Consider the following 23,695-nt stretch of genomic DNA (forward strand, 5'->3'; position numbering starts at 1 on the left):
ACCCACTGGGCCAAGAGGGTCATAAGATGTCTCTGGTGGGTTTCTGAGGGGTGGCATTCATGAGCTGTTTGCATACTATTTTAGGATCAACTTATTTGTCTCTTTTTTTTTTTGTGGTATGCAGGCCTCTCACTGTTGTGGCCTCTCCCGTTGCGGAGCACAGGCTCTGGACGCGCAGGCTCAGTGGCCATGGCTCACGGGCCCAGCTGCTCCGCGGCATGTGGGATCTTCCCAGACCGGGGCACGAACCCGTGTTGCCTGCATCGGCAGGCGGACTCTCAACCACTGCGCCACCAGGGAAGCCCTATTTGCCTCTTTTAATACAGTTTCTAAATTTTCTTTCTGACCTTCCAATGTCCCATCTAAAGAATAAAGTGAAGTTATTAAACATATCTGGAATAAATATTTATATTTTTCTGTTAACGGAGAGAATGCAATACGAGTTTCTTTGTTAGCAAACTATATAGATTGAGTTTGCATTTAAAGCAAAAGATGTCTTTTTCGGGGCTTCCCTGGTGGTGTAGTGGTTAAGAATCCATCTGCCAATGTAGTGGACACGGGTTCTATCCCTGGTCCGGGAAGATCCCAGATGCCGCAGAGCAACTAAGCCCATGCGCCACAACTACTAAGCCTGTGCTCCAGAGCCCATGAGCCACAACTACTTAGCCCACGTACCACAATTACTGAAGCCCGCGCACCTAGATCCTGTGCTCTGCAACAAGAGAAGCCACCACGATGAGAAGCCCGCGCACCGCAACAAAGAGTAGCCCCCGTTCGCCACAACTAGAGAAAGCCCGCCCGCAGCAACGAAGACCCAATGCAGCCAAAAATCAATACAATTTTAAAAATAATAAAGCAAAAGATGTCTTTTAAAGAGACATCAGTAAGTCCTTGTGCTCATAGGACCTGCGGAATTAAAGCAGATTTCCTTTTACATGGCACTGGGGTTTGGACCCATAAACAGCAGCCATCTACATTTCCCATTAATGACTCAGTAGAAACTGGTATCATTGGGGTCACTCATGTTTCTCTAGCTTGGTTCTTGGGTTGGCTACTTTTAGCAGTTCAGCATGGTTTATGTAATCCTCTCTTTTATGTAGGTACTTTCTATGAGTGCCATCATATTTACATTTCCATATAATTTTGAACTTTATTCTAAGCATTAATGCCTTACAGTTGCATTTTACTTTCTGTTTCCAAATTGCTTCAATTCACACAATCCTTGCTGCTGAATTCAGATAGGGTAGAACACAATTTTACCTTCCCTTCCACTGAAGTTGAGTTTTGAATTGAGCCAGTGTCTGAAACACTGGAGGACTGTCTACAAATCCAGGTTTCCCGTGTTGCACAAGGCTCCTCTGATGTTGACTGAACTTGACTGCCAGTGGAACCTAAATGGCTCAATAGTTAGAGAAGACAGAGTTCTAGAGAGATTTATCCAGTGGTTCAGCTCGTGGTTTCCATGCCCAATATCAATGCGTAAGAGCAAGGAAAGCTCAGCTCTGTCTTTTTGAAAAATGCACAACCCCTGCCATATACACTTTACACATAGGATTTGATTTATTTCTCACACCAACCTTGGGTGGTTTCTCCATTCTACAGGTGGAGAAAGGATGTATTGGAAATGTTTAGAAATTGCCCAAGATCACACAGCTAGTAAATGATGGACCAAACTGTCTCCAAACCCTTCTTTATTTCCACTGCTTTCCATCCTGTCTTTAGAGTTTTCATCTTTGGGTGAAAACACCCACATCAAGTTACCTTTTTATTTCTATAGACACTATCTCTAGAGACCCAAGGTACCTGGACGTATTTGCTGTCCCAGCTACTAACGATTCAGAGGAGAGAAAAGGCTTTTTCCAAAGCTTTCTGATCCTCTGCAGCATGTTCTTTTCATGGAATGACCTAATAAACTTTCTTGGCTGTGCCCTGACATTAATGGCTTTGGCTGCCTTCCACACCTCCTGGAGAATTTCCTTTCTTCATTCATTTTATGCTTCAGAACATATCCATTCAACCAATAATTAGTTTGCACCTGCATATGGAAGGTACGGTGGGAAAACTAGTGGGGAATGAGGAGTGGAGGGAGAGGTGATCCTGGCCCTCCAATGGGGGCAATCAGACGTGTCTCTAATAACCACACGTGGAAAGTGAGCCGCAGCACAGAGATGGGCCAAAGTATGAGAGCAAAGAGGAAGCTGACTTTACTAGTCTAAGGAACAGAGCTGGTAAGACTCAAGGTTTCAGAAAAACAAAAACCTAGACTAGGTCAATGGCGACCCCTGGAGGTGTGCAGTGTCCTGCCTATGTGGTTGTATTGGGAGCTCTGCTAAAATTCTGGGGTGGCCCACTTCAGGGACAGCTGGTGGATGATCTCAGGGAATGAGCTGTTCTCAAGTTCACTCCCAGCTGAGAAATTTGCCCATTTATGTAGCGTGTTAAGGAATGCTTAGAGGGCGTGGGCTCTCTCTTGACCTACCCTGGTCAGGAAATTCCTCAACCCTCTGCTGAGTGTGCCTTTGTTAACTGTCACCCTTTTAAGGAGCTCTCTTGGGTAAGAGGGTAAAAGGGAAAAACACTTTTAACAGTTTTTGTTAAGGTATTTATCTCCCTTTATTCTACATGATATGTTTATATCACTATTTCTTGATTTTACATTTAACACATAACTACTCATTGTGAAAGATGAGGATTTACCTCTGTAACTTATCCAAGCTTTTATCTCCTTGTTCCAATTTTAAATAGATAGTTCTGTTGCTTAGTGTTTTTCTTGATTCAATGCGATCTCAATTAAAATCCCAGCAAGTTGTTTTCTGGATATCAACAAACTGATTCTAAAGTTCATGTGGAGAGGCAGAAACCCGGAAGAGTCAACACAATATTAAGAAGAACAAAGTTGGAAGACTGACACTACCCGACATCACGACTTACTATAAAGCTACAGTCACCAAGACACTGCAGTATTAGCAAAAGGATAGACAAATAGGTCAGTGGAACACAATAGAGAGCCCAGAAATAAACCTACATAAATATATTCAGTTGATCTTTGACAAGCAAGCGAAGGCAGTACAATGGAGCAAGCATAGTCTTTTCAACAAATGATGCTGGAACAACTGGACATCCACATGCAAAAATATAAATCTAGACATCGAACTTAGGGCATTTGCAAAAGTTAACTCAAAATGGATCATAAACCTAAATACAAAACTATAAGACTCCTAGAAGATAATATAGGAGAAAACCAAGATGATTTTAAGTATGGCAATGATTTTTTAGATACAACACCGAAGGCATGATCCATGAATGAAATAATTTTTTTTAAAAGAGGTTAAAAGGGAACAAATGAATATAAAAAGCAAGAGGGGCCAGGCAAGGGCCAAGGATCATAAAGTCCATGAAACAAGGAATATGATTAACTCAACTCTTCCCTGGGGTTCCCCCACTGAACCCTGGTCTGCCCCACCTGCAGCCCTCTCTCTGCCTCCCATCCCATCAACTAGGTGTGCTCACTCCTGCCTTTAACCTCCCATGCCCTCTGCCTGTATCTCCTGCAGGACACTTAGCTCTGGCTCCTGTCACTGGGATTGGGGCACTTGCTTATCTTCTGCCCCATCCCTGGAGCTCCCCAAGGTCAGGGGCTGTCTTAGCTGCTTCAGAATCCTCAGAGGCGAGAACTGTGCCTGATATACTGTAGGTGCTCAAAATGACATTGGCTGCCTGAATGGCAGAATGGATGGATGGATGACTCAAGACTTTACTGAGTTTATGGAAGCAAAAATGAAGAAATGTCCCCCTTTCTTATACACACACACCATTGGAAAGAGCAGGTTTTACTAAGAGGTGAAATGTGGTCTTTTAAAAATTTTATTGAAGTATCATTGACTTACAATATGATATCATTTTCAGGTGTACAGCACAGTGATTCAGCATTTTTGCAGATTATACTCCACTATAAGTTATGACGAAGTAATGGCTATACTTCCTTGTGCTGTACAGTATATCCTGTTGCTTATCTATTTCATACATAGTAGTCTGTATTCGTTCATCACATACCCCTAACTTATCCCTCCCCCATCCCTCTCCCCTTGGTAACCACAAGTTTGTTTTCTATGTCTGTGAGTCTGTTGCTGTTTTGCATATAGATTTTAAAAATGTGGTATTTTAGGAAGAGATTTGGATTTTGGAATCTGACGGAAATGAAATCCAGGCTCTGGAATTAGTTAGCGCTGAAAACTTGGAAATGTATTTTAGCCTTTTTATGAACCATTTCCCTCATCTGTAAAATGAAGATAATGATATATATTTCACGGGGTTGTTTTGTTATGAAGATTAAATCCCACAATGTGGTGAATGCACCAAGGAGAATGCCTGGCTCCAAAGTACCCATGAACTCTTCCCCCATCTTCCCTGTGTCCATTTTGGTCTAAGAGGCCTTCAGTGCCCGTGGTCTCCTTTGTCTGTCTCCGGAAACACCCACAGGTGAGCATCACACACAGACACCCACTCGCACTCACTGTTCCTCAGAAGCCCGCTAATGCCACCCCTTCCCGTTATTTGTCCACAGACCGGCATGTCTTCCAGCTGAGAGCTCACATGTACCAAGCCCGGGGCCTCATTGCAGCCGATAGCACCGGACTTTCAGACCCTTTTGCCAAGGTCACATTCCTTTCCCACTGCCAGACCACGAAGGTAACCAGGGGAGCCCACTTGCTTTCTTCCCGCAGCCCACAGCTGAGCCACAGCAGAACCCCAGGAAAGAAAAAAACAGGGGCACATTGCCAATACTTGTGTCTCTGGGTGTGTAGGTGTTTCAGTGTTTCAGACTCAAAAGCGTGGGCACAAGGCAGGGCAGACATTGCGAAGGTCTACTGATCCAATGTGATCTGTTGTCGTGAAGCCAAGAGGGCAAGTAACAGAGTTGAAGGAAGGGAGGGAGGAAAAGAGGGGTGAGGAAGAACGGGATCTGGCACCCAGAGCACCTGCTGGAGAGATGGGCACAATGCCAAGCTCAGTGGGATGAACAAACAGCTCAGACAACTTGCATGAGGCTTCTGGTGCAGTCTTTGCTGAGGGGTCTTGGTGGGGAGGAAAGCTTTCCTGCTCTGCAGTCAGGAAGCCCTAGACTCTGTACTTCTAGCTGGGGGACTTTGCACACTTTTTTTTTTTTTTTTACATCTTTATTGGAGTATAATTGCTTTACAATGGTGTGTTAGTTTCTGCTTTATAACAAAGTGAATCAGTTATACATATACATATGTTACCATATCTCTTCCCTCTTGCGTCTCCCTCCCTCCCACCCTTCCTATCCCACTCCTCTAGGTGGTCACAAAGCACCGAGCTGATCTCCCTGTGCTATGTGGCTGCTTCCCACTAGCTATCTATTTTACATTTGTTAGTGTATAGATGTCCATGCTACTCTCTCCCTTCATCCCAGCTTACCCTTCCCCCTCCCCATATCCTCAAGTCCATTCTCTAGTAGGTCTGCGTCTTTATTCCTGTCTTGCCCCTAGGTTCTTCATGACATTTTTTTTCTTAAATTCCATATATATGTGTTAGCATACGGTATTTGTCTTTCTCTTTCTGACTTACTTCACTCTGTATGACAGACTCTAGCACTTTTAACACCTGTGTGATTCAGTGTCTCTCTCTGGAAAATACTACTTCCAGACAGACGTTGTGAGGATTAAAGGAGATGGATCTATACCTGTTTCCTTGGCTTTCTCCCTTTCCTGTACACTGAGTGCGGATATGTGAAAAGGGGCCCTAATGAGCGCACATCCAATATAGGCTGCTTTTCTCATTAGATCGTATTCTCTAAGGATTTACTTTATTCTCTGAGGATTCACTGTTCTCAGGGAGGGAAGCTCCGTAAAGGATTTGCCCACCTCTGGGAGTTAGGACAGAGTTAAGACACAAAGAGGGCTTCCCCGGTGGCGCAGTGGTTGAGAGTCTGCCTGCCGATGCAGGGGATACGGGTTCGTGCCCCGGTCCGGGAAGATCCCACATGCCGCGGAGAGGCTGGGCCCGTGAGCCATGGCCGCTGAGCCTGCGCGTCCGGAGCCTGTGCTCCGCAACGGGAGAGGCAACAACAGTGAGAGGCCCGCGTACCACAAAAAAAAAAAGAAAGAAAGAAAGAAAAAAAAGACACAAAGAGACCTGACCTCACGTTCTACCTCATCTACTCTCTAGCTGCCTTTACTCACTAAACTTCAGTTCGTCTTCTTAAAATAGGGCTGTTGAGAAGAAGCAAAAAATTAAGTGTACAAAGAGATTGATGAGTAGTGGCCATTACATTGGCTCATGTTAAGAGGGCTGACATGTCTCCCCAAAGTGAGCCCGTGACCTGGGAGATGGTGTTTTGATTGATGACACTCAGGTTGAGAGCATAACGTGAGCTAGCATCTTGTCAATTTCACAGCTCACGTGGAGTGCTTGCTCTGTGCCAGGTCCCATGCTGGGCTCGGGGGACCCGGGGGACCAGACTCTGCTCTTTTTTTTGTTGTTTAATAGAACTTTACCCTCCTCTTTTTTTTTTTTAATAGAACTTTACTGGAGTATAATTGCTTCACAATACCATGTTAGTTTCTGTTGCACAACAAAGTGAATCAGCCATATGCATACACATGTCCCCATATCTCCTCCCTCTTGAGCCTCCCTCCCACCCTCCCTATCCCACCCCTCTAGGTCATCGCAAAACACCAAGCTGATCTCGCTGTGCTATGCTGCTGCTTCCCACCAGCCAACTATTTTACATTCAGTAGTGTATATATGTCGATGCTACTCTCACTTCGCCCCAGCTTCACTCCCCCACCCCATGTCCTCAAGTCCATTCTCTATGTCTTCCTCTTTATTCCTGCCCTGCAACTAGGTTCATCAGTACCATTTTTTTTTTAGATTCCATATAAATGTGTTAGCATATGGTATTTGTTTTTCTCTTTCTGACTTAACTTCACTCTGTATGACAGACTCTAGATCCATCCACTTCACTACAAATAACTCAATTTCGTTTCTTTTTATGGCTGAGTAATATTCCATTGTATATAGCTGAGTAATATTCCATTGTATAAATGTGCCACATCTTCTTTAGCCATTCATCTGTCAGTGGACATTTAGGTTGGTTCCATGTCCTGGTTATTGTAAATAGTGCTGCAGTGAACATTGTGGTGCATGTCTCTTTATGGTTTTCTCAGGGTATATGCCCAGTATTGGGATTGCTGGGTCATATGTTCTATTTTCAGTTCTATTTTCAGTTTTTTAAGGAACCTCCATACTGTTCTCCATAGTGGCTGTATCAATTTACATTCCCACCAACAGTGCAGGAGGGTTCCATTTTCACCACATCCTTTCCAGCATTTATTGTTTCTAGCTTTTTTGATAATAGCCATTCTGACTGGTGTGAGGTGATACCTCACTGTAGTTTTGATTTGCATTTCTCTAATAATTAGTGATGTTGAGCAGCTTTTCATGTGCCTCTTGGCCATCTGTATGTCTTCCTTGGTGAAATGTCTATTTAGGTCTTCCGCCCATTTCTTAACTGGACTGTTTGGTTTTTTGATATTGAGCTCCATGAGTTGTTTGTATATTTTGGAGATTAATCCTTTGTCTGTTTCATTTGAAAATATTTTCTCCCATTCTGAGGGTTGTCTTTTTATCTTATTTATGGTTTCCTTTGCTGTTCAAAAGCTTTTAAGTTTAATTAAGTCCCATTTGTTTATTTCTGTTTTTATTTCTGTTACTCTAGGAGGTGGGTCAAAAAAGATCTTGCTGTGGTTTATGTCAAAGAGTGTTCTGCCTATGTTTTCCTCTAAAAGTTTTATAGTGTCTGGTCTTACATTTAAGTCTTTAATCCATTTGGAGTTTATTTTTGTGTATGGTGTAGGGAGTGTTCTAATTTCATTCTTTTATGTGTAGTTGTCCAGTTTTTCCAGCATCACTATTGAAGAGGCTGTCTTTTCTGCATTGTATGTTCTTGCCTCCTTTGTCATAAATTAGGTGCCCATATGTGCGTGGGTTTATCTCTGGGCATTCTATCCTGTACCATTGATCTATATTCTTATTTTTGTGCCAGTACCATACTGTCTTGATTACTGTAGCTTTGAGGTATAGTTTGAAGTTGGGGAGCCTGATTCCTCCAACTCTGTTTCTCTTTCTCAAGATTGCTTTGGCTATTTGGGTTCTTTTGTGCTTCCATATGAATTGTAAGATTTTTTGTTCTAATTCTGTGAAGAATTCCATTGGTAGTTTGATAGGGATAGCAATGAATCTGTAGATTGCTTTGGGTAGTATAGTCATTTTCACAATATTGATTCTTCCAACCCAAGAACATGGTATATTTCTCCATCTGTTTATGTCATCTTTGATTTCTTTCATCAGTGTTTTATAGTTTTCTGAGTACAAGTCTTTTGCCTCCTTAGGCAGGTTTATTCCTAGGTATTTCATTCTTTTTGTTATAGTGGGAAATGGGACTGTTTCCTTAATTTCTCTTTCTGATTTTTCATTGTTGGTGTATAAGAATGCCAGAGATTTCTGTGCATTAATTTTGTATCCTGCAACCTTACAAAATTCATTGACTAGTTCTAGTAGTTTTCTAGAAACCTTAGGATGGCATCTTTAGGATTTCCTACGTAGAATATCATGTCATTGGCAAATAGTGACAGGTTTACTTCTTCTTTTTCAATTTGTATTCCTTTTATTTCTTTTTCTTCTCTGATTGCTGTGAATAGGACTTCCAAAACTATGTTGAATAAGAGTGGTGAGAGTGGACATCCTTGTCTTGTTCCTAATCCTAGTGGAAATGCTTTCAGTTTTTCAACATTGAGTATGATGCTTGCTGTGGGTTTGTCATATATGGCCTTTATTATCTTGAGATAGGTTCCCTCTATGCCCATTTTCTGGAGAGTTTTTATTATAAATCGGTGTTGAATTTTGTCAAAAGCTTTTTCTGCATCTATTGAGATGATCATATTGTTTTTATTCCTTAATTTGTTAATGTGGTGTATCACATTGATTGACTTGTGTATATTGGAGAATCCTTGCATCCCTGGGATAAGTCCCACTTGATCATGGTGTATGATCCTTTTAATGTGCTGCTGGATTCTGTTTGCTAGTATTTTGTTCAGGATTTTTGCATCTATGTTCATCAGTGATATTGGTCTATAATTTCTTTTTTTGTAATATCTTTTTCTGGTTTTGGTATCAGGATGATGGTGGCTTCATAGAACAAATTTGGGAATGTTTCTCCCTCTGCAATTTTTGGGAAGAGTTTGAGAAGGATGGGTGTTAGCTCTTCTCTAAATGTTTGATAGAATTCACCTGTGAAGCCATCTGGTCCTGGACTTTTGTTTGTTGGAAGATTTTTAATTATGGTTTCAATTTCATTGCTTGGATAGGTCTGTTTATATTTTCTAATTCTTCCTGGTTCAGTCTTGCAAAATTGTACATTTCCAAGAATTTGTCCATTTCTTCATGGTTGTCCATTTTATTGGCATATAGTTGTTTGTAGTAGTCTCTTATAATCCTTTGTATTTCTGCAGTGTCAGTTGTGATTACTCCTTTTTCATTTCTAATTTTATTGATTTGAGTCCTCTCCCTCTTTTTCTTGATGAGTCTGGCTAAGGGTTTATCAATTTTGTTTATCTTCTCAAAGAACCACCTTTTAATTTTATTGATCTTTGTTATTATCTTCTTCATTTCTATTTCATTTATTTCTGCTCTGATATTTATGATTTCTTTCCTTCTACTGACTGGGTTTTCTTTGTTCTTCTTTCTCTAGCTGTTTTAAGTGTAGGTTTAGATTGTTTATTTGAGATTTTTCTTGTTGCTTGAGGTGAGATTGTATTGCTATAAACTTCCCTCTTAGAACTGCTTTTGCTGCGTCCCATAGGTTTTGGGTTGTTGTGTTTTCATTGTCATTTGTTTCTATGTATTTTTTTATTTCTTCTTTGATTTCTTCAGTGATCTCTTGGTTATTTAGTAGCACACTGTTTAGTCCATGTATTTGTGTTTTTTACAATTTTTTTCCTGTAGTTGCTTTCCAATCTCATAGCGTTGTGGTCAGAAAAGATGCTTGATATGATTTCAATTTTCTTAAATTTTCCAAGGCTTGATTGTGACCCAAGATGTGATCTATCCTGGAGAATGTTCCATGTGCACTTGAGAAGAAAGTGTATTCTGCCACTTTTGGGTGGAATGTTCTATAAATATCAATTAGATCTATCTGGTCTATTGTGTCATTTAAAGCTTGTGTTTCCTTATTAATTTTCTGTTTGGATGATCTGTCCATTGGTGTAAGTGGGGTGTTAAATTCCCCTACTATTATTGTGTTACTGTCAATTTCTCCTTTCATGGTTGTTAGCATTTGCCTATGTATTGAGGTGCTCCTATGTTGGGTGCATAAACATTTATAATTGTTATATCTTCTTCTTGGATTGATCCTTTGATCATTATGTAGTGTCCCTCCTTATCTCTTGTAACAGTCTTTATTTTAAAGTCTGTTTTATCTGATATGAGTATTACTATTCCAACTTTCTTTTGTTTTCCATTTGCATGGAATATCTTTTTCCATCCCTTCACTTTCAGTATATATGCATCCCTAGGTCTGAAGTGGGTCTCTTGTAGATAGCATATATATGGGTCTTGTTTTTGTATCCATTCAGCCAGTCTGTGTCTTTTGGTTGGGACATTTAATCCATTTACATTCAAGGTTATTATCAATATGTATGTTCCTATTACCATTTTCTTAATTGTTATGGGTTTGTTTTTGTAGGTCTTTTTCTTCTCTTGTGTATCCCACTTAGAGAAGTTTCTTTAGCATTTGTTGTAAAGCTGGTTTGGTGGTGCTGAATTCTCTTAGCTTTTGTTTGTCTGAAAAGCTTTTGACTTCTCCATTGAATCTGAATGAGATCCTTGCTGGGTAGAGTAATCTTGGTTGGAGGTCTTTCTCTTTCATTACTTTATGTATATCCTACCACTCCTTTCTGGCCTGCAGAGTTTCCACTGAAAAATCAGGTGATTACCCTATGGGGATTCCTTTGTATGTTATTTTTTTTTCCCTTGCTGCTTTTTATATTTTTTCTTTGAATTTAATTTTTGTTAGTTTGATTAATATGTGTCTTGGTGTGTTTATCCTGTATGGGACTCTCTGTGCTTCCTGGACTTGGGTGAATATTTCCTTTCCCATGTTAGGGAAGTTTTCCACTATAATCCCTTCAAATATTTTTCTCAGACCCTTTCTTTTTCTCTTCTTCTCTGGGACCCCTATAATTCAAATGTTGGTGTGTTTAGTGTTGTCCCAGAGGTCTCTGAGATTGTCTTCAATTCTTTTTATTCTTTTTTCTTTATTCTGCTCTTTGGCAGTTATTTCCACAATTTTGTCTTCCAGCTCACTTATTCATTCTTCTTCCTCCATTATTCTGTTATTGATTCCTTCTAGTGTATTTTTCATTTCAGTTATTGTGTTTTTCATCTCTGTTTGTTCTTTAGTTCTTCTAGATCTTTGTTAAACATTTCTTGTATTTTCTCAATCCATGATTCCATTCTATTTCTGACATTCTGGATCATCTTTACTATCATTACTCTGAATTCTTTTTCAGGTAGATTGCCTATTTCTTTTTCATTTATTTGGTCTTAATAAAAACCTTTATTAGGTTTTTACCTTGCTCCTTCATCTGTGGCATATTTTTTTGCCATCTCATTTTTTTTTTTATGAGTCGGATTGTGTTCCTGTTTTACTGGTTGTTTGGCCTGAGGCTTCCAACACTGGAATTTGTAGGCTATTGGGTAGAGCTGGGGCTTTTTGCTGAGATGAGGAACTCAGTGAGACCTTACTTCAATGAATATTCCCTGGGGTCTGAGGTTCTCTGTGAGTCCAGTGGTTTGGACTCGGAGATCCCACCGCAGGAGCTTCCGCCTGACCCTGGGCTCGCAAATCAAGATCCCGCAAGCCATGTGGAGTGGCAAAAAAAAAAAAAAAAAGATAGAGATTGGTTCAAGATGGTGGAGTAGAAGGATGTGCACTCACTCCCTCTTGCGAGAGCACTGGAATCACAACTAACTGCTGAACAATCATTGAAAGGAAGACACTGGAAATCACCAAAAAAGATATCCCACAACCAAAGACAAAGGAGAAGCCACAATGAGACGGTAGGAGGGGCACAACCACAATAAAATCAAATCCCATAACTGCTCAGTGGGTGATTCACAAACTGGAGAACACTTATACCACAGAAGTCCACCCACTGGAGTGAAGGTTCTGAGCCCCACATCAGGCTTCCCAACCTGGGGGTCCGGCAACAGGAGGAGGAATTCCTAGAGAATCAGACTTTGAAGGCTAGTGGGATTTGATTGCGACTTTGACAGGACTGGGAGAAACAGAGACTACACTCTTGGAGGGCATACACAAAGTAGTGTGTGCATCAGGACCCAGGAGAAGGAGCAGTGACCCCATAAGAGACTGAACCAGACCTACCTGCTAGTGTTGGAGGGTCTCCTGCAGAGGCGGGGGGTGGCTGTGTCTCACCATGAGGACAAGGACACTGGCAGCAGAAGTTCTGGGAAGTACTCCCTGGCATGAGCCCTCCCAGAGTCCGCCATTAGCCCCACCAAAGAGCTGGGTAGGCTCCAGTGCTGGATCCCCTCAGGCCAAACAATCAGCAGGGAGGGAACCCAGCCCCACCCATCCGCAGACAAGCAGATTAAAGTTTTACTGAGCTCCGTGCACCAGAGCAACACCCAGCTCTATCCACCACCAGTCCCTCCCATCAAGAAACTTACACAAGCCTCTTAGATAGCCTCATCCACCAGAGGGCAGACAGCAGAAGCAAGAAAAACTACAATCCTGCAGCCTGTGGAACAAAAACCACATTCACAGAAAGATAGACAAGATGAAAAGGCAGAGGGCTATGTACCAGTTGAAGGAACAAGATAAAACCCCAGAAAAACAACTAAATGAAGTGGAGATAGGCAACCTTCCAGAAACAGAATTCAGAATAATGACAGTGAACGTGATCCAGGACCTCAGAAAAAGAATGGAGGCAAAGATCGAGAAGATGCAAGAAATGTTTAACAAAAATCTAGAAGAATTAAAGAACAAACAAATAGAGATGAACAATACAATAACTGAAATGAAAACTACACTAGAAGGAATCAATAGCAGAATAACTGAGGCAGAAGAATGGGTAAGTGACCTGGAAGACAGAATGGTGGAATTCACTGCCGTGGAACAGAATAAAGAAAAAAGAATGAAAAAAAATGAAGACAACCTAAGAGACCTCTGGGACAACATTAAATGCAACAACATTTGCATTATAGGAGTCCCAGAAGAAGAGAGAGAGAAAGGACCTGAGAAAATATTTGAAGAGATTATAGTCAAAAACTTCCCTAACATGGGAAAGGAAATAGCCACCCAAGTCCAGGGAGCGCAGAGAGTCCCAGGCAGGATAAACCCAAGGAGAAACATGCCAAGACACGTAGTAATCAAACTAGCAAAAATTAAAGACAAAGAAAAATTATTGAAAGCAACAAGGGAAAAAATGACAAATAACATACAAGGGAACTCCCATAAGGTTAACAGCTGATTTCTCAGCAGAAACTCTACAAGCCACAAGGGAGTGGCATGACATATTTAAAGTGATGAAAGGGAAGAACCTACAGCCAAGATGACTCTACCCAGCAAGGATCTCATTCAGATTCAGTGGAGAAATCAAAAGCTTTACAGACAAGCAAAAGCTAAGAGAGTTCAGCACCACCAAACCAGCTCTACAACAGATGCCAAAGTAACTTCTCTAAGTAGGAAACACAAGAGAAGAAAATGACCTACAAAAACAAACCCATAACAATTAAGAAAATGGTAATAGGAACATACATATTGATAATTACCTTAAACATGAATGGATTAAATGCTCCAACCAAAAGACACAGACTGGCTGAATGGATACAAAAACAAGACCCATATATATGCTGTCTACAAGAGACCCACTTCAGACCTAGGGACACATACAGATTGAAAGTGAGAGGATGGAAAAAGATATTCCATGCAAATGGAAATCAAAAAAAAGCTGGAGTAGCAATACTCATATCAGATAAAATAGACTTAAAAAAAAAGAATATTACAAGAGACAAGGAAGGACACTACATAATGATCAAGGGATCAATCCAAGAAGATATAACAATTATATATGCACCCAACATAGGAGCACCTCAATACATAAGGCAACTGCTAACAGCTATAAAAGAGGAAATTGACAGTAACACAATAATAGTGGGGACTTTAACACCTCACTTACACCAATGGACAGATCATCCAGACAGAAAATTAATAAGGAAACACAAGCTTTAAATGACACAATAGACCAGATAGATTTAATTGATATTTATAGGATATTCCATCCAAAAACAGCAGATTACACTTTCTTCTCAAGTGCACATGGAACATTCTCTAGGATAGATCACATCTTGGGTCACAAATCAAGCCTCAATAAATTTAAGAAAATAGAAATCATATCAAACATCTTTTCTGACCACAATGCTAGGAGATTAGAAATCAATTACAGGGAAAAAACCCCCAAAGACATGGAGGCTAAAAAATACATTACTAAATAACCAAGAGATCAATGAAGAAATCAAAGAGGAAATCAAAAAATACCTAGAGACAAATGACAATGAAAACATGACAATCCAAAACCTATGGGATGCAGCAAAAGTAGTTCTAAGAGGGAAGTTTATAGCAATACAATCCTACCTCAAGAAACAACAAACATCTCAAATAAACAATCTAACCTTACACCTTAAAGAACTAGAGAAAGAAGAACAAACAAAACCCAAAGTTAGTCGAAGGAAAGAAATCATAAAGATCAGAGCAGAAATAAATGAAATAGAAACAAAGAAAACAATAGCAAAGATCAATAAAATTAAAAGCTGGTTCTTTGAGAAGATAAACAAAATTGATAAACCTTAGCCAGACTCATCAAGAAAAAGAGGGAGAGGACTCAAATCAATAAAATTAGAAATGAAAAAGGAGAAGTTACAACAGACACTGCAGAAATACAAAGGATTATAAGAGACTACTACAAGCAACTCTATGCCAATAAAATGGACAACTTGGAAGAAATGGACAAATTCTTAGAAAGGTATAATCTTCCAAGACTCAACCAGGAAGAAACAGAAAATATGAACAGACCAATCACAAGTAATGAAGTTGAAACTGTGATTAAAAAATCTTCCAACAAACAAAAGTCCAGGACCAGATGGCTTCACAGGTGAATTCTATCAAACATGTAGAGAAGCACTAACACCCATCCTTCTCAAACTCTTCCAAAAATTGCAGAGGAAAGAACACTCCCAAATTCATTCTATGAGGCCACCATCACCCTGATACCAAAACCAGACAAAGATACTACAAAAAAAGAAAATTACAGACCAATATCACTGATGAATATAGATGCAAAATCCTCAACCAAACACTAGCAATCAGAATCCAACATGTTAAAAGGATCATACACCATGATCAAGTGGGACTAACCCCAGGGATGCAAGGATTCTCCAATATACACAAATCAATCAATGTGATACACCACATTAACAAATTAAGGAATAAAAACAATATGATCATCTCAATAGATGCAGAAAAAGCTCTCGACAAAATTCAACACCAATTTATGATAAAAAACTCTCCAGAAAGTGCGCAAAGAGGGAACCTACCTCAACATAATAAAGGCCATATACGACAAACCCACAGCCAACATCATTCTCAATGGTGAAAAACTGAAAGCATTTCCTCTATGATCAGGAACAAGACAAGGATGCCCACTCTCACCACTCTTATTCAACATAGTTTTGGAAGTCCTATTCACAGCAATCAGAGAAGAAAAAGAAATAAAAGCAATTCAAATTGGAAAAGAAGAAGTAAAACTGTCACTGTTTGCAGGTGACATGATACTATACATAGAGAATCCTAAAGATGCCACCAGAAAACTACTAGAGCTAATCAATGAATTTAGTAAAGTTGCAGGATACAAAATTAATGCACAGAAATTTCTTGCATTCCTATACACTAATGATGAAAAATCTGAAAGAGAAATTAAGGAAGCACTCCTATTTACCCTTGCAACAAAAAGAATAAAATACTTAGGAATAAACCTACCTAGGGAGACAAAAGACCTGTATGCAGAAAACTATAAGACACTGATGAAAGAAATTAAAGATGATACCAACAGATGGAGAGATATACCACGTTCTTGGATTGGAAGAATCAACATTATGAAAATGACGATACTGCCCAAAGCAATCTACAGATTCAATGCAATCCCTATCAAGTTACTAATGGCATTTTTTACAGAACTAGAACAAAAAAATCTTAAAATTTGTATGGAGACACAAAAGACCCTGAATAGCCAAAGCAGTCTTGAGGGAAAAAAACAGCTGGAGGAATCAGACTCCCTGACTTCAGACTATACTATAAATCTACAGTAATCAAGACAATATGGTACTGGCACAAAAACAGAAATATAGATCAATGGAACAGGATAAAAAGCCCAGAGATAAACCCATGCACCTTTGGTCAATAATCTATGACAAAGGAGGCAAGGATATACAATGGAGAAAAAACAGTCTCTGTAATGAGTGGTGCTGGGAAAACTGGACAGCTACATGTAAAAGAATGAAAGTAGAACACTCCCTAACACCATACACAAAAATAAACTCAAAATGGATTAGAGACCTAAATGTAAGACCGGACACTATAAAACTCTTAGAGGAAAACATAGCAAGAACACTCTTTGACATAAATTACCACAAGATCTTTTTTGATCCACCTCCTAGAGTAATGGAAATAAAAACAAAAATAAATAAATGGGACCTAATGAAACTTAAAGGCTTTTGCACAGCAAAGGAAACCATAAACAAGACGAAAAGACAACCCTCAGAATGGGAGAAAATATTTGCAAATGAATCAGCAGACGAAGGATTAATCTCCAAAATATATAAACAGCTCATGAAGCTCAATATTAAAGAAACAAACAACCCAATCCAAAAATGGGCAGAAGACCTAAATAGACATTTCTCCAAAGAAGACACACAGATGGCCAAGAAGTACATGAAAAGTTGCTCAACATCACTAATTATGAGAGAAATCAAAACGACAATGAGGTATCACCTCACACCAGTTAGAATGGGCATCATGAGAAAATCTACAAACAACAAATGCTGGAGAGGGTGTGGAGAAAAGGGAACCCTCTTGCACTGTTGGTGGGAATGTAAACTGGTACAGCCACTATAGAGGACAGTATGGAGGTTCCTTTAAAAACGAAAAGTAGAATTACCATATGACCCAGCAATCCCACTACTGGGCATATACCCAGAGAAAACCATAATTCAAAAAGACACATGCACCCCAATGTTCATTGCAGCACTATTTACAATAGCCAGGTTATGGAAGCAACCTAAAGGCCCATCGACAGACAAATGGATAAAGAAGACATGGTACATGTATACGATGGAGTATTACTCAGCCATAAAAAGAAACGAAGGGCTTCCCTGGTGGCTCAGTGGTTGAGAGTCCGCCTGCCGATGCAGGGACGCGGGTTCGTGCCCTGGTCCGGGAGGATCCCACATGCCGCGGAGCGGCTGGGCCCGTGAGCCATGGCCGCTGAGCCTGCGCGTCTGGAGCCTGTGCTCCGCAACGGGAGAGGCCACAACAGTGAGAGGCCCGCGTACCGCAAAAAAAAAAAAAAAAAAAAAAGTATAGACTCTAGAGCCGTGGTGCCTGGGTTCAGGTCTGAGCCCTTCCACTTACTGGCTGCGTGACTGCAAAATCCTCTTTGTCCTCAATTTCTTCATCTGTAAAATAAGGATGGTGATATTGTATGTACCTCCCAGAGGATGAGACACCCAGTACAGTGCCTTGTTTATAACAGCTCCTGTGTGACTGAGTTATTATAGCCATTGAGGCTTCCCACCAAAAACAAAGGGGATTCTCAAAAGGGGAATCCCTGGGACTTCCCTGGCGCTCCAGTGGTTAAGACCTCGAGCTTCCCGTTCAGGGGGCACAGGTTTGAGCCCTGGTCGTGGAACGAAGATCCTGCATGCCACACAGTGTGGTTAAAAAGAAAGGTGTGGTGGGGGGCGGGCGGAATCCCTGGAGGCCTCCTCTGCCTGCACAGCTGTGGAGTTCCAAGCCCTCAGAGGTGATCTCAGGGCTCTGGGTGGGGTAGGGGGTTTGAGTGAGCTCCCTTGGCTGCTATGTAGTTCTCCTTCTATTTTGCATCTCCATACAGTATATTCATTTGATTTAGATGCATATCTCAAAGGAACAGATGACATTTGTTTATCAAATAATCATTTGAAAGGGAAAACAAGTTCTGTTGAACCCTGGACTTTGCCTCCATACTTTTGAACCAAGTACCTAATTTTTGCTAATAATAATAGCTGTCATTTATTTAAAAACTCCCTCTGTGACAGGCATGATGCTAAGCATTCTATATGCACTTTTGGTTACATGTAACTGCAACCCCAAAGTGGGTATTATTAGTGTCCTCATTCTGCAGATGAGGAAGGTACGGCTTGGAGACTGTTTATGTAGAAGATGGTAGAGCCAAGATGGATACCCAGGTTGGTCCAATTCCAAAGTCATTTTGCTTAACCACTCTGCTTCCATTTTGGTAAGAAAGGGTTCTGGTTTCTCTCTCCTGTTTCAGTGTGTGCTGCCTCAGTGGGACTGATCTGTGTGTGACATGCCCCACTCGTGCATTCTTCAGGGTGGGGAAGGCTGAGCCCGGGGGCCCTGCAGTCATAGCTGAGCTGGTCCACTGTACACCTGGTAGCACTTCTCTGAATGGACCACGTGTTGCTCAAGGAGAGCTAGCTCTGAAGGGAGGGTCCTGCAGCCAATCCTTTATAAGTGACTTAATGGTACGAAATCTTTCAGGAGGGGAATCCGGCTATTCCAGATGCCACTGCGGAGGTGGAACTTGGAAATCTTGTGATGATAGGATAAAGAGGAAGGGAGACAGCTCCCAAAGAGAAAGGTTTTGGGGATAGAAAGGGAGAAGGACTATGTGGTAAGAGGGAGGCTTAGAAGAGAAGGACAGGGGATCTTAGAGGGTGGGGGGCGTGGAAGCTGAGATTTCAAGCAGTCAGACTGCCGCTGAGTCCTGAGGACACTGGTGGTCTCTTGTTAGATACGAGTTACCCTGGTGACCAATGCTGGCACGTGGTAGGTATTCAGTAAATGTTTACTCATTTATAAATGAGTGTGGCTGGGGTGGAGGGGGGTGGACAACGAGCACTTACTGAGCACCTACTGTATGCCAGGCACTTAATACGCTTTATCTTAGACAGTGGTCATAACAACTTTACAAGTTGGGTGCTAACCCCACTGAAGTGAGTAAGACTAAGTATCAGAGAGGTTACATCACCTGCCCAAGCTGGACATAGGCAGGTGATGAAACTAGGGTTCCATTACAGGGGGTCTCTGATTCTAAAGCCACGCTCCATCCATGGTATCTCACTCCTTCTTCAAAGTGTTAAATTTAAGTGTTACCATCATCTCTCCAACAATGTCACCGAACAAGTTTATAAAGCACAACTCCTTAAGGAAGCCCCGAGGAAATGAGGTGAGCTGTGCTCACCTTGCCAGAGAAGTGGGAGAATGTATTTTGTTTGGGTGAGCCTTTCAGTACCTCTCGAAGGTGGCCACATTGTCCTTTTAATCATGGGACAGGCCGAAATCCACTCATTTATTCATGCAAATAGCTGTTGAATACCTGCTAACCACAGGATGCTGTGTTAATGCCTAATACTGAGCCTAGCACTTTGAAGGAATAAATATATGATGAATAAAAGAATGAACGCTGGCCTCTGGAATCTTATCAAGTGGCAGTTATAGCCCAAAGTGCCAAGGAAGCCATCAGAATATTTCTGTAGGAAAGATGCTGTGAGAATCATAAACTGCTTTGGTGTCACACTGTTGGATGCAGGTTGCAAAAAAGATCACATTTCTATTTTCAAAAGCAACATAAAAACACATAGTTCTTTGTGATGTCAGTCACCGACACAGGGGAACTTTGCATTGCAATGCCTTAACTGCTGTTCATAGGTTGGCTGAAGCCATTCTTTTCCTGTCCAAAAAATTAAGATTTTCTCTGAAACGTTATGTTCAAAACATCACTGTGTCTGAGGCATAAAATACTCTAAAGGCAAAAAGCAAGGAAGGAAGGAAATTGTGGAATGCATATTTTTATGACTCATAAAAAAGAGCAATACAAATATTCTTTTGCAACCACAGTGCAAATGATGTAATGCCATTTCTAGAAATGGCTCTTGATGTAAAGCTCTGAGATGACAGTTTTATTTGGGCTTTGGAATCTAAGCAGTATTTAGTTCAGGCCAGATCTCTCTCCAATCCCTCCTGGAGAGAATGGTGAGAGGTAAGAGTGGAGTGCAGAGGTGGTGTGGAAATTTCCTCAGGACCCAGCAGGCGCTGTGCAGTCTGTGTTAACCTGAGAAATCACCCATTTGCCTGCACAGGAGACTGTGACTATGGCCTCTTTCCAGGACTGGCCTCACATATGAATGCGGCAGTTTCTGCCTAGGTACAGGCACTATCCTGCAAGCAACCTTAGCCTTTAGCGCTATGAAACTGGCATGTTTCCAAACATCCAATTAAATAGAGGATGCAAGCTCATTACACCCTACCTTCTGAAGGTACCATGTGAATGGCCTGGCAGGGGCCTCTGAGTCACTCCTAGGTGAGACACTCATGGTTCTGAACCAGTTATGCGGGTTGTTGTGCTTCTTTGTTGTTTGGTTTCTCCATCTGCCTAATGGGTGCAGCCAACTTCCAATGTCGCAATTTGCTATGGAAGAAAGAAGGATGTCATGCAAAATGGTGAAGGTTATTTCGAAGACCCTGGTCAGTTCAAGGCAGTCAAATAAATATCCACAAAACAGTAGAATTCCATGTAAGGAATATTAGATTGGAAATCCACTTTTGAGTATTTGATGACAAAATTTTATTTGTTCACAGTGAAGAATCACTAGATCTTCCCCATCCTCAGTTTGCCCTTTCATAAAATGGAGATAATATGAGCATCTATTTGGTGAGGATGGTTGAAGTTAGCAGCCTGGGCTTTGGTGCCAGATGACCTGGGTTGAATCCCAGTTCTGCCACGTGCCGGCTCTGGGCAAGTGAGCCTTGGTTTACATTTCTACCTCCCAGAATTGTTGGGAAGTTTCAGCAAGACAGTGTATGTGAAGTACTGCAGCCTGTACACAGTACATGCTCAATAAAGGGTAGCTGGTGTTATCATCACATCACCTACTGTGAGGGTTGAGTTGGAATTATGCTTGCAAATAGGGTGGTAACCAGGTGGGAGTTCTACTCAGGAAGCTTATATAAGCTCCTCCAGGGTAGGGAATCTGCATCCCTAGCATCTGATACTCAGTAGTACGTCAGTTTCCGTCGTTGCTTGAATGTTGAATAAGTGAGCAATGATGATGAGGATGTGTCCTCTTTACCCTTCATGGAGCCCCCTCCAACCCAGTCGAGTGATGTTTTGCTTTTCTTTTGGCCCCAACTTGCAGGTCATTTCCCAGACCCTCTCCCCCACCTGGAACCAGATGCTGCTGTTCAATGACCTGGTGCTGCACGGAGACCAGAAGGAACTGGCAGAATCCCCGCCGTTAGTGGTGGTGGAGCTGTATGACAGTGACGCAGTGGTGAGTGTCCCATGTCTGCGCTAACTGTGCCTTGCTAAAAACTCCCTGTTCAACCAACTTCCCTTATTTAACCAGCATGTGACTATGCCCAGAGGCAGTCCTTACCTGGGAAAACACTGATGTACAGAATCTGGGAAATTGATGATGATCATTTGCTTTACTAAAGGGTTTTTTTGCTTAGATTTCCCTTTGGATTGCAATTAAAATAGAATCTGCTTCACAAAAGTTCAGTCCACATATACTTCTTCAGGAATATAATTATTATACCCATCCCCCAGCTAGTTCTATACCCTATTGTTGCTTAATAAAAATGTCCATGCCTTTTGAAAATAGGTCTTTACTGATTTCGCCTGGTTGGAAGGAATGGATATATTGTCACTGATTCAGCATTTGTAACTGGGCTTTTTTTTTCCCCTTTGGTTGTTGCTTCCGAGCCCTGAAACAATGCATTCAGCTCTATCTGATTTCTGTTATGATGTTAGCCAAACCTCTTTCTCTCCAAAGATGTCTGTGTACTGAAACAGCAGATTCAAAAGCTTACTGGAGGGTTTTTTTAAAAATTAAATTTATTTATTTATTTTTGGCTGTGTTGGGTCTTCTTTGCTGCACGCAGGCTTTCTCTAGTTGCAGCGAGCGAGGGCTACTCTTCATTGTGGTGCGCGGGCTTCTCATTGCGGTGGCTTCTCTTGTTGCGGAGCACGGGCTCTAGGCGCGTGGGCTTCAGTACTTACGGCTTGCGGGCTCTAGAGCGCGGGCTCAGTAGTTGTGGTGCACGGGCTTAGTTGCTCCCTAGCATGTGGGATCTTCCCGGACCGGGGCTCGAACCTGTGTCCCCCGCATTGGCAGGCGGGTTCTTAACCACTGTGCCACCAGGAAAGCTCCGCTTTGTTAGTTTTTAAGTGTGACTGAGCTAAACCCATTTCCACCTCAACCAAGCTTCCTTCTACAGCCGGGAATGCAAATGCTTGTTTGTGAGTCCAAAGGCAATGAAGTAGTGCAGGTACTAAAACCCAGCCTCAGGCAAAGAAAATGTGGGCAGTGCCCTTGGACTTGGAGGTCATTTATCCAAGAGTTTTCACTCAATGAATATGTAATGAGTGCCTGCCCTGTGCCAGGGGATACAGCAGTTCCTGAGATAAATAGCAAAGCAGCCCCACGCTCCAGCCCCATGTTGCTCGTGGGGGAATGTGGACTGGGGCTCCTGGGAGCAGGGATGAGGAAGAGGCAGGAGGTGACCCCATCAAATAGTTCTTAGAGAAACTTACCTCCTACACTTACATACGAAGCTATTCTCAGACCCTCTTTTACTACCGAGAACAATGGGGCAGAATTGCTCTATTACCTAAACAGGCTGACCTGAGTCACCATCACCATCATCACCACCATCTTCATCACAGTACTATGGACTGAGCACTTATTGTATACCAGTCACTGTGGAAAGCACATACATCATCACATTAATCGTCATGGCCCTGTGAACAAGGCCCTATGCTCTTTGTAATGCATGAGGTTCAAAAAAGGTTGAGTAGGGCTTCCCTGGTGGCGCAGTGGTTGAGAGTCCGTCTGCCGATGCAGGGGACACGGGTTCGTGCCCCGGCCCGGGAAGATCTCACATGCCGCGGAGCGGCTGGGCCCGTGAGCCATGGCCGCTGAGCCTGCGCGTCCAGAGCCCGTGCTCTGCAACGGGAGAGGCCACAACAGTGAGAGGCCCGCGTACCGCAAAAAAAAAAAAAAAAAAAAAAAAGGTTGAGTAACTGTCCCAAGACCATAGATCTCCAAAGCAATAGATTTGGGATCTCCAACTCACGTTTGCCTGGATTCCAAACTTGTGTTCCCAGCCACAATGGTTCCCTGCTCTGGAGATCTTTTGGAATATTTGGTGCCACCTTATTTCTCCTTTTCCCCTTCAAGTCTACCCTGGGTGATTATTTTTACTTTATTCCACTGAACTCAATATACTGAGGAAAAGGATAACCCCTAAGAT

General features: G+C 41.7%; 1 protein-coding gene across 1 annotated transcript in view; it reads left to right on the top strand.

The window, feature by feature from the left end:
- The window catches only part of FER1L6 (fer-1 like family member 6), a gene marked incomplete at both ends in the record, with an annotated part of 157,764 nt that overhangs the window by 82,315 nt on the left and 51,754 nt on the right, over window positions 1–23,695 (top strand). The window contains 2 exons of the mRNA XM_079722359.1: window positions 4,565–4,689; window positions 21,577–21,711. Coding sequence (XP_079578485.1) covers window positions 4,565–4,689; window positions 21,577–21,711 — 260 coding nt within the window. The remainder of the gene's footprint in view (window positions 1–4,564; window positions 4,690–21,576; window positions 21,712–23,695) is intronic.

This window comes from Hyperoodon ampullatus, assembly GCF_949752795.1.
Source record: "Hyperoodon ampullatus genome assembly, chromosome: 17".
Taxonomy (NCBI): Eukaryota; Metazoa; Chordata; class Mammalia; order Artiodactyla; family Ziphiidae; genus Hyperoodon; species Hyperoodon ampullatus.